The 10,972-nt window shown below is 50.3% G+C and overlaps 4 protein-coding genes across 4 annotated transcripts; 2 read left to right on the forward strand and 2 right to left on the reverse strand.

The window, feature by feature from the left end:
- Nucleotides 1-133: 133 nt before the first annotated feature.
- PHATRDRAFT_44702 (predicted protein) lies at nt 134-1,256 on the forward strand. Its single transcript, XM_002178370.1, has one exon. It carries the CDS (start codon nt 185-187, stop codon nt 1,151-1,153), a length of 969 nt encoding a protein of 322 aa, XP_002178406.1. The 5' UTR covers nt 134-184; the 3' UTR covers nt 1,154-1,256.
- PHATRDRAFT_44703 (predicted protein) lies at nt 1,229-5,755 on the reverse strand (the record flags this gene model as incomplete). The annotated part of the gene is made up of 3 exons (XM_002178646.1): nt 1,229-1,675; nt 1,758-2,873; nt 2,957-5,755. 3 exons carry the CDS (start codon nt 5,753-5,755, stop codon nt 1,229-1,231), a joined length of 4,362 nt encoding a protein of 1,453 aa, XP_002178682.1.
- A 410-nt stretch (nt 5,756-6,165) lies between these two features.
- On the forward strand, nt 6,166-7,975 carry PHATRDRAFT_44704 (predicted protein; the record flags this gene model as incomplete). The annotated part of the gene is made up of 2 exons (XM_002178371.1): nt 6,166-6,227; nt 6,455-7,975. The coding sequence occupies 2 exons, from the start codon at nt 6,166-6,168 to the stop codon at nt 7,758-7,760; spliced, it is 1,368 nt and encodes a 455-aa protein (XP_002178407.1). The 3' UTR covers nt 7,761-7,975.
- A 97-nt stretch (nt 7,976-8,072) lies between these two features.
- On the reverse strand, nt 8,073-10,702 carry PHATRDRAFT_44705 (predicted protein; the record flags this gene model as incomplete). The annotated part of the gene is made up of 5 exons (XM_002178647.1): nt 8,073-8,213; nt 8,282-9,043; nt 9,128-9,450; nt 9,567-9,737; nt 9,820-10,702. The coding sequence occupies 5 exons, from the start codon at nt 10,700-10,702 to the stop codon at nt 8,145-8,147; spliced, it is 2,208 nt and encodes a 735-aa protein (XP_002178683.1). The 3' UTR covers nt 8,073-8,144.
- Nucleotides 10,703-10,972: the final 270 nt, after the last annotated feature.

The following is a 10,972-nucleotide window of genomic DNA, read 5'->3' on the forward strand; positions in this document are numbered from 1 at the left end:
AAATCGATAGGTCGGCACCATTGCACACATATACGGGGGACGACAGACGGCTTGACACTGACAGTGAACTGACTTCGGTTTAGGTTTCACGACGACTTCGGTCAATCTGTTGCGGAAGCTCCATTGTGCGTTGATGGAGTTGGTGCTCCTAGAGAGTTGTGCTTTCCGTTGATCAACACAGAGTATGAAAGCCAAGACCAAGCGCAAAAGGCAGGATGCACCGCTCGTGCCGCCACCACAAATACAATTGTCGCGCAAAAAGGCACGTCGGGTGACAACGCTCTTCCACAAACTTACCCGTGCCTTGGACGCCGCCGTCGAAGACGGTGACGAATCGCAGGTAAATCGTTTACAAAACGAAATTTCCAGCATGGGTGGACGAACTGAGTACCAAAAAGCAAGTCAAGTGAGTACGTTTTATCACTCCACGAGCAAATGGGTTTTAGGATACTTGTCTCGTAACGGCTGGCTATACGGAAGAATGGTTCCGAGCAAGGAGGTGATCGAGGCCCCAGATAAGGCCACCAAAAAACAGCCTCGGCGATTGACACGCCTATTGGAAGTGGGTGCTATTAATACCGAACTCCTCGATGCGTCTCAAAAAATCATCACGAATCCGGACACCGAGGTAAAAACTCAAAAGTATCGTTTGGATGTGCGGGCAGTCGACTTGCACGCCATGGACGATCGAATTCAAGAAGTCGACTTTTTGACCATGAACGTTCCTCAGCGCGAGGTAAACGAGCGCTACGATGTCCTCGTCTGTTCAATGGTACTCAACTGCGTCACGACAGCGGAAAGACGAGGAGAAATGGTTTGTCGTCTGTATCACTTTTTACGTCCCTCTGGCTTGTGTTTTGTAACCATTCCTCGCACCTGTTTGAATTTGTCTCCCTACATAAATCAGGATCGGTTCTTGGCGCTTTTGCGCCTAGTGGGGTTTGAGATTCTTGAAAGAAAGGAATCGCCCAAAGTGGCATTCTTCGTTTGCGGTAAACCAGCTCAGGAACAGCGTATACCTTGGAAAGAACTGGATAGTAAGTGGGCCATGGTGAAACCTTTACGTCAGGGCAAAAAGTTTCGGAACGACTTTGCCATAGCTCTGACCCAGGAAAGCTACGAGGGGCGCTCTTTGACCTTTGAAGCCCGGTGATTCGTAGCAGCCTAGCTTCGCCGACTTCGAGAACCAAAGGGATGTGGGGAAGTGGCTATGTGTATCGGGGTTTCTTTACATTAGGAAAAAGTAGTGTTTTTTTACAAAATACAGGCCGACAAAGCAAGCCAAGAATACTGGAACGACCAGCGAGTTCACAATGTCCACATTTATCAGCTTGTGCGAAAGCTCCACAAAAAAGATTTGACCATCGGCAAAGATGCGGCCAGTGAAGGAAAGAAAGACAGCGAGACTACTCACATGTACCGACACGCTGCTTAGCCGAGACGGTGACGCCTTAGATGCCAGTGCCTGGGCCGCCCCCTCGAGCGATGTGAGACCAATAAAGGTAAACGTCAATCCGATCACGTACTGGAAGACTCCCAACTTCCAGTCGTAAGGGTGAGCCATGGGACCGTCAGGCCTCTCCGCTAGCAGACTTGAAAACCGCCCCGCCAGTGAGCATATGCTTACCCAATTAATCATAAAAAACAGCCCCCAACTTATAACGTGCAGTGATCGCTGTAGAAGGAACAGGAAATCAAAATTGGCCATCGCAGGTTGCCAACGATTCCGTACCGCCGCAATTTTGCTATCGACTTACCTTGAGAACAGTACGTTCCTCGTATCGTCGAGCCACCAACTCACATACAAAGTAGGTCGGGAGAACCAAAAGAGCGAGGCCGCCGAGAAAGACGCCGGCATGATCACCGTTCCATCCAAAGTATCGGCAGACAACAATCGGAGTGGCGGTGAAGAATACTTCAGTGGCATAGCTAGTGTACAGGAGAATTGCCAAAGATATAGGGATTGCAATATGAAATGCAAGCAGCTTCTTTGTTCGAGCAAAAAATGTGGTGATTTGGCGAAAGGGCCGTCGTCGAATGCCGTGATCAAAAGTCTTTAGAGGGGTCGATTCCGTGCTGGCAGTGTTTTGGTCTGACATTATTTGCTCCTCTTGCTGACTCCCGTAGGCTATAGTGAAAGGATCATGGGACGTAACGTCTGAAGAAGATCGGTACAGTACGCTCGTAGGTGTTCCTGGCTCAACGGAGCTAGATGAGTCGGAACTGTAGTCGACACTCGAAGCTTTTGCAGGACCATTGATCTCTTGTCCCTCTAGTACCGAAAAATCGCACCCTAAAGCTTTCATCCGCCCTTCAACTAATCCTGAGCTCAATAATAGATTTATCAGTTGAGTCATCCAGAGGACTGCCATCAGCCAGCCCGATGTTTGAAGGACGCGAATTCCGAGTGCATCGAAGGAAATCGGCAAGGATTCAATGATTGTGCCGGCGATAAGCCCAAGAACAGTGCCGACTGCTCGAAGCTGCACAAGCATCGATGATTCTGAAACGATGTACGCAGGCAAGCAAGTCGACAACAACTGTCGATGCAATATCTCGGCGGAGCTAAACCCCAAGAGGAAACGTCCACATATCGCAAGTGCTAGGCATTCTTTTTCGATCGCGAGACTGTGCGCAATGTTTCCAAGCACGCCCATGATTGCAGATACCAGAAAACAACCACGCAGAAGACCTGTACTGTCTCTGGGAAACCGCCCAGCGGTCTTTTCCGAAGCAACTGCTTGTACATGTATGACCGCGACGATGATAGCTGCCACATTAGGAATCCCAATAATCACAGAGGAATAGGCTGAATGAGCCCCCATCGCGTGCGTAAAAGTATTTGTACTCGAATGAGCGACAAAATAATTCATCTGGATAGAGGGATTCAATATAATGTGAGTCGTAATGAACTCTGAAGCGTAGTCTCAGTCGGAAAAAGGCAGCATAAACTTACCGAATAAAGAAAGCATGAAAATTGACTTAATCGCAAGATCTTCAATGGAGCCTCTGATATGTTCGGACTTCCCTTCACAGCAAGTTGTTTAGGAAGAAGTCCCTTCAAAAAACTTTGGAGGAACAAGTTCTTAGGTCCGGGTACGATGCTGACTGCATTTGCCACCGCAAGCTCTTCCGGACTTAGTGTCGATGAACCATTGAGCAGAAACGCAGGATCTGGACTTGTAGCAGCTGCCAACGTTGAGACCATGACCTCACTCACAGGTTCACCGAGCCAAAGTCCGTGCTTGATACCATTGTACAGTACCGAAGAGTCGAAAAGCAATGCTGCATCGGGATTGTACGACACCAAAAAATCGAGAGTCACTCGCGAGCAGCCGTCCAGTCCTTCGCCGGCAGCGGGCTGTCCTGTAAACGAAATCAACGATCTAGACAAGTATGTAGCATAATGGTCCATTTTGTATCGAGCTGCTTCTCGCAAAGCAAAAATTGATGTGACAGTGAATCGCAGCCTTGTCAAAGATACCGTGGAAGTCGTCGATGGCGGCCCGTCATCTTCTTCATCGTCGGATTTTACAGCTGGCTGAAACAAGCTGTTCTTCAATCCTTGTACCCATGACAAGGTGCCGCCATGTCCTGATCGTTTTGGAGTGTCCGATGACGTTGTAGACTGGATCTTGGTCAGCTTCTCGGCTCTCGACTGTGTTATTTCGTGCTCTGATAGGGCCAGGGCCAGACAGGCAGAAATTACTTGCACGGTACGTGAATTTGCTAGCTTTTGGACCTTTCGATCGTACACTCCCACGAGTTTATAATACGTCATATGCCCAATCAACGCTGGATGAGCTTCGTAGATATCGCCAGAAACTCGTGCCAGTAGACCACCCAGGGTTTGCACATCCTCTATGTGGGCGTACCGATCGTGCCCCAAATTCCTTGTGCGGTGATAGTATCCTCCAAGCATTCGATTCATCAGGAGACGATCATGCTTGCGACATATTTTGCGAACGGCAATCAAGTTGACACAAATGTAGCGGAGCACGTGCATGAGTTCTACCCCCACGGCGGTAAAGCCGTCCGCCTCTTCCACGGCCGATATCAGCAACATATCTTCCCCAAGAATTTGGTCATTCCGTTGAAAGACAGGTCTATTTTTTCGTAGGCGAGCAAAATGAGCAATCTGTCGCTGCACGGATGACAGCGTTTCCGCGTGCTGCTTAACATTTCGCTGGCCTTTGCTCTCCTTAATTTTGGCCGCCCGTTTGAGCTGTTTGGCGGAAGATGCAACACTTTTAGACGCGCTGGGATTAGCTCGTCCCAAAGTTTCTTCCGACAGGTGACCTTTGGGTATTATGTACGATCCTTCACGGGGACTTGCGCGACCGTTGTTGGCAGTAGTCGCGTCTTCTTCGTCCGAGCTGTCTGACCAGGGACATGCTCCTGCCGGGCCGTCGTCTTCTGAAGAGGATGCCGAAGGGTGCATCCCACCGTCGGTAAGGCGATAATCATAGGCGGCCGAGCCCTGTGTTTGGTGTGGAACATAGTCGATCTCATCGATCGAAGGAAAGCGCAAACTACCAGCTGTATCGGCCAATTCTCCCAATCTCGACTGAGCAAACAACATGACCTTTTCTGTTTCGGCTCGCAGTAATCCCAGGAACCGTTCCGTAATGGCCCTAGCTTTGGAATGTGCGACACGAATGTGCCGGGGTACCTTCCGTTCCTTCTGTTTGCGTATGGCACGGAGTCTGTGCCGACGTTTGCGACGAGCGACGCGGTCGCGATTACGTTCGTCCTCTCCCCGGTGGTTCATGCGTCCGGACAATGGTGGTGTGAGATTGATGCTCTCGGGTAGAAGGTGGTTGTCTCGCAGAAAATCTGCTGAAGTTACGTGCGGTGGAGTTGTATTGTCCATATTGTGACTCGTCCGTACGGATGGAGATGTATGGAACGTATACCAGGACGCATTCGATTGGGATGGTGTGGTGGGTGGCAGCAATGACGCACTTTCGCCCGTTCTACGTATGGGGGCGTTGAGAATGGACGGAGTGTGAGAGCTTCCCAAGGTCTGCAAATACTCGGCACTGTCACTGCCGGAACCCCCAGCCATGTAAAATGCTTGGGTGGCGGTATTGTTGGTGAGCGTTGTTCCGTGAGAGGGAAGAGTGCCGATCCCTGAGCGAACGCCGCTTCCCCCAATCGCGTGGCCACTTCCGCCAGCGCTCGCGTAGAAGTCGTCGTCTTCTCTCAATCGTGGCAACCGATGAGCCTTGCGTTTGGCGGCGTTTCCGCCTTGCTGCTGGTACGGTGGCTTTTTGCGAGTAATATTACTGGTGTCCCAGGTCCGGGGTGTCCAGGAACTCAAGGTACCGGCTCCACAGCCAACGTCCACCTGGTCCTCTTCCTCGTCACTCGAGGTGGCTTCGTGGGAATAGGACAACTTGAAGGGTTTGCTCGATCGGGACGACGTTCCCATTGAAAAGTCGACGTTTTGTCCCGATTCGTCGGCTGCGCCCATACCGGCAGAAAGATCGTCGTTGTCGTTGATGTCAACATCGTCTTCCAGGGACGCGTATTCTTCGTCCGAGTCCGACTCCAGAAACAATTCTTCCCGATAGTCCCTTGCGGTTTCTTGTTCGCCCAAGACGTTCCATTCGTGCGATGTTTGGCGGTGCGTCTCTTCTTCGTAGACGGCTTCGATTTGCGAAAGCAAGAGTTTGAGGGTTTCGTAGTCGAGGTAGGCTCCTTCCCAGCCGGACCGACGTGCTATGCGGAGTGAAGATCCAAAGCCAACCATGAGTGACAATTTTGGACTGTAAGGGACTCACACTGTCAATGAATTGACGGGTGGTGACTGCCGAGACGGTGGATTGATTGCGATTCCGTTTGGGTAGCTAGGAGGTTCGTTGTGATGTTCCTTGTCACTTGTCGGGAGCCGGTAGGGTTCCCTGGTATCCAAATACTAGGATATACCTGGAGAACGACCTCTCCCACCCCTCATCATGGTCGCCGAAACTCGGGGGTTGCTGAACTTTTAGGAACAGCATGCGTTAGGGTCGCTATAGCCAAGGTGTAGATGTTGCTCGTCCGTCTTTCGACAGTCGTGTGGACACGAATTAACAGTAAGAAAACTCTAAACTCGTCCCGATTTTACGTATAGAGTCAAATAGTCGGTAGAAATGTGGGGATAAAGAAACAGACCACATAATGAATTACTACGGTTCCAAATTCCCTTCTGGTCGGAGTCTGCGAGGGCAAGGTGCGGCACTGTGAACCTCCGGAAGTACCCTGCCGGCGGTGGTGATGCAGTTCCAATTCCTACGTAGATGCTGAGAGACCCCGGGGAACGTGAATACCGGTATCTGGCAACGTGGTCTCGTCATGACGATATTCGCGTGTCATCCCGAACGCGATTGTGTGTTCCGCTGTCGTACCAATCTCTACGAGACAGCCCATGTCCGTAGAATCAGCAGTGGTAGTTGTACTAGAGCAACAGATGTAAGGAATACGCGTACCGTTCGCTCGTCACTGTCACGGTTCACAAAATTGTTTTCTCCCGTGGGGCCAAGTTCGGAATTTACAATCCTGTTACACGGAAGATGGTGATTGCCAATTCGGACTCGACCAACACGCTCGTGAGTCTCGATGACTACAACAACGGTGGATTCAAGTGTAAGGCAATCTGGGCGTCCCACCAACAAATCCGTGAAGCACCCACGCACGAACACTGGTTGATACCCACCGCGTTGCGGGTTCCGGAAGATTCATCCGTGCGTTTGGAGGATACGGACAACTCGTGCAGTCCAAGTAGAACTTCTTCCTCGGAAGCATTGCGATTGGTTCATTTACCCACAGAGTCGTCTCCCTACACGGTCGACGAATGTTTGGGGAACGTTCCGGCGATTCGGCAGCGCTGTAGCGACTTGCTGGAGTCCGGTACGCGGCACTACCACGCGAGTTCTCCGGCACGGATCCTGTACGTGGCACAAGGCGAGGTTGCCTACGCCGTGCCCAGACAGTGTGATGTTATCGTCAGTGACAAGGCAACAACCTGTCACGTATTAATACTGAAGAGTGTGTCGGATCACGCTGCGCCCCTCGTCTCGTGTGCACACATTGATGGAGATCGGTACGAAACTTGTATTCGCGACATGTTTCGGCGTCACCAAACGCATCACGAAGAATCGGCCGATGCCGAAATGGATATTCATATCATGGGGGGCTTTGGAGACGAGCACGGTGCAAGCCGTGTCATTACCTCTTGGTTGGTGCGATTGCTCGCCGCGCTAGCCAAGGAAACCCAACCAGTGTTCCATACAACCACGTTAGGAACCTGTGCCGTCACGTCACTAAACCATTGCAACGACAGCAAATATCCATCTCCTATTGGTCGTGGTCTAGCCATGGAAATGGAGTCGGGCAGAGTCTTTTTGGCCTCTTGTGACACCGCCGTGGCTGGCCCCAATACGGTTCTCCGGTCCGTGCGACTCTGGGCACCCCAAGCACAGCCTCGATTGCACGTCATTCACGAAGCTCACCGGGACGGTATCATTATTCGGCCCTTTGCGTACAAACCGTTTGCCGATATTGGTACCTTACTGGCCTTGCCCGACGATCTACTCTTGACCTACACGAGTACGTCGCCCGACTGTGAACAAGACGATTTTTGCGGCGCTCTCCGGGAGACTCTACGTTTTCTGCAAACCGTCCCAGCCGCATCGGTCTTTGGACCCGACCTGGGTCAGCCCTTGGTGTACCGACGTACGGGACGACTAGGAAACCGATGGATGCTGGTCCGGTGATGCCTTGGATCTTTTTGTCCTCCGAAGAACTGGTGTAATGGCAGCTTTTTCCTACAACTACATATACTATTCTTCCCTACACTTTCGGATCCCGACGAGTTTTCTCTGTGTCGTCATTTTTGTGATCCACCACTCCTGGAAATCTTTCACTTGAAAATTATGTAAAAACGCACTTGAAGTTTGCTGTAATATAAATTACCAATTTTTTTATCCCTACCCAAATTCGGCTTTGGCTGCAGCCACAGTTTATCGGCTGTACTACACCTCTGTCATAGTAGCTGCTGAGTTATGGGAGTTGTAGTCGCCTGGCTTCGCTGTCTTGTTGCTTCTTAGACTTTTTTACAGTTTTTTACTTTTCTTTGTGTTTTTCACTCACAGTCAATTCTACGAACCGTAACTGTTTGAACAGCCGACTTGCAACTTCGGATTTCGATTCGGCTGATGCACCGAGTCCTGCACGCAATAGTCTAGGCTTGTCCTTATCTTTATAAATTGGATAATCTCTGTCTGTTTCTATTCACGTTCGCGCTCATTCGATTCCTTTTCATACCGTTGCCTCTGTCTCTATTATTCATATTCGTAGGAAGGGTAATGGGAACCCGAGTGGGCTGATGGCTCGGTACCGAGGAAAAAAAGTCCGCCGTCGGCATGAAAGACGGCACCCCTGTTGGCTGAGTAGTCGGTACAGATGAGGGAGGAGCTGTTGGTTCCCTAGGAGTCGCTGTTGGTTCCCTAGGAGTCGCTGATGGCTCCCTTGGAGAAGCTGTTGGATCTCTTGGAGAAGCTGTTGGTTCCCTTGGAGTAGGTGTTGGTTCCCCAGGAGTCGCTGTTGGTTCCCTTGGAGTAGCTGTTGGTTCCCTTGGAGAAGCTGTTGGTTCTCTTGGAGTAGCTGTCGGGACGCCGGAGGGCATTAAGGATGGGACGCCGGAGGGCATTAAGGACGGGACGCCTTCCTCCTCGTACACGAAATCGAACGTTACAGTATCTCCTGCCAAACTTATGTTTTCAATCAGGATGCCCGTTTTGGTTACACTTCCAGACTGGTAGCTGTCGGTATTTGGGTAGATATCAGGGCCAGGGCCGAGAGAAGAAGCACCATCCCTTCCACCCCGAAAGACATCCCCAGCATCGGAATCTAGAAACTGTTCCAGGTCATATTCGCCATCGGCCTGCAAGAGAGCTACACGATAGTGATTGCCATTTTCAGGCCAACCCGTTTGTCCAGGAAACCCTTCTTGATCGAAACTAGCAGTGTCATCAATGTGGTAGATCAGAAGCCCTTCCTGCAATCAAAGAACATTTTCAGAAAGGCAGTTTGGATAACCAATCATCTGTCACTCCCTTTGGGACGCAATACACAACCTTACCTCGGGAATCAGGCTGTCGTATCCTACCCTGCGACGATATTCAATCAGGAGGAACTCATCCTCGGGGAATCCTCTTTGAATGATATAGTAGTCGTCGTCAGTATACGAAGGTTTGATCTCAATGTTCCTGGAGGTTTCCGTCAGCACTGTAGGCGTCACCCAGCCTAGCTGGATCTTGCACCACGGATCTAATAGGGGTGGATATAGCTGCGAACTATCAAATCCCCAGCTATTTGCCATAAGACTCCAGGAGTTCAGCCCCTTTCCCCCTCCATCTATATCATATAGATCAGGCAGTCCTAAGAAGTGACCGGTCTCGTGTGCTATGGTGGATATTAAAGTATTTGGTGAGATCATCCGTACCACAGGATGCTGGAAATAAAAGACACAATAATGCTCCTGTAAAGCTTCTGCCTCCTTTAATTGCTCTGTTGCGTACCTATTACTCCGATACGACCAATGCTTGTACCAGTAGATCCCCATAGAGATGGATTAATATGGTAGTTGAAGACACTTACGCCAACGCTGGATGTCCAACCGGCCTCGCCCCCATCCTCGATGGTAAACAGCGACCACTTGTGAGACCAGATCCGATTGCTGGCCCCATTCCCTGAGGTATAGAAGATTACAAAGCAAGAAGTGAGAGTGTGTGGTCTATGTCGACCACGCTATATTCACTTGACGACACTTACATTCCGCTCCGTAGCCCGAGTGTAGAAAAGTGATCGCATCAATAAGCCCGTCGTTGTCCTGGTCAAAGTCACGAAAGTCCAATCCGCCAGCTTCAACTTTGTCCAGTGCATTCGCAATACACTCGTGGATTCGCACATCTAGACCAGACTTATCGTTGGCGCAGTATGTCTCCGTGTATACGGGGTCAAGGGTCACCCATTGGTAAACGGTGGAATCAAGAATCAATCTGCCGTTGCTGTTCTCCAGGAACACCTGTTTAACGCTTCCAGTAGGACATGATGCAGTAGGACTTTCAGCATTCATAAGGTCGTCTACTTCCGCGACAGTTGGGAGAAAATTACGAGAAGAGTGATCACTAAATCGCATTAGAACCACCAGGTTCTTCAGGGTGCCCTGGAGCTTGCGATGACTGCCGCGGAACTCTCCTAGTCGGCGTCCGCTGTCGTCCACCTCGCAAAAAGCCCCACACTCCTCCTCGATCTGATTTTCGTTTTTTCCGACGTTTGGCTTAAGGCCGGAGGCTTGAGGACTTTCTCTTCCTACTTGAAGATCCATTCTAGGCACCACGTCGCCGTTCTTATCTTTTCCACAGTAGTAAAAGGTCGTCTCCGGATCAGCGTTGCCGACCGAATCTTCATTGGAGAGCTGTTGGGGGATTTTATCGGGGTGCGTGACTACGGGACAGATAGTGAACCCGTTCTTGTCCTCGAGCCAGCTATTACCTGGTCCGCCAAAGACGTACATTTCGCCCGTCGGGGAGCCATCTGCGTTGAGTTCTTCGAAAGGAAATGGAGACGCCAGAGTCCCCGACACATTGTCTATCTTTATTGTGGTAACGACGAGGAGAGCGAACAAAGCTTCGCTGTGGAACGAAAATTTCATTAGTGAGATATTTCAGTCGCAAGCGTGCGGATCTTGAATTAATGCTTTTACAGTTAGCTTTGCTCCTCACTATCTCTTTGTTTGAGAATCGTAAAGGACAACACACACGAAATTGAGCTTTCAGCGACGGCCGCGTAACCAAGTTCGCATTGAAACATTAATCATAAATCGTTCACAAACGTGAACTCCATTATAGGCCCTCGCAGTCACGTAAACCAATGGTTTTACAATTCCTGTTAACTGTAAGAGTCGCTTAGCATGCCACTCTAG

This window comes from Phaeodactylum tricornutum, chromosome 4 (assembly GCF_000150955.2).
Source record: "Phaeodactylum tricornutum CCAP 1055/1 chromosome 4, whole genome shotgun sequence".
NCBI lineage: Eukaryota > Bacillariophyta > Bacillariophyceae > Surirellales > Neidiaceae > Phaeodactylum > Phaeodactylum tricornutum.

What these genes read in the sequence shown, in the direction of transcription:
- PHATRDRAFT_44702 (XM_002178370.1), top strand. Translation starts at nt 185, where the DNA reads ATGAAAGCCAAGACCAAGCGCAAAAGGCAGGATGCACCGCTCGTGCCG.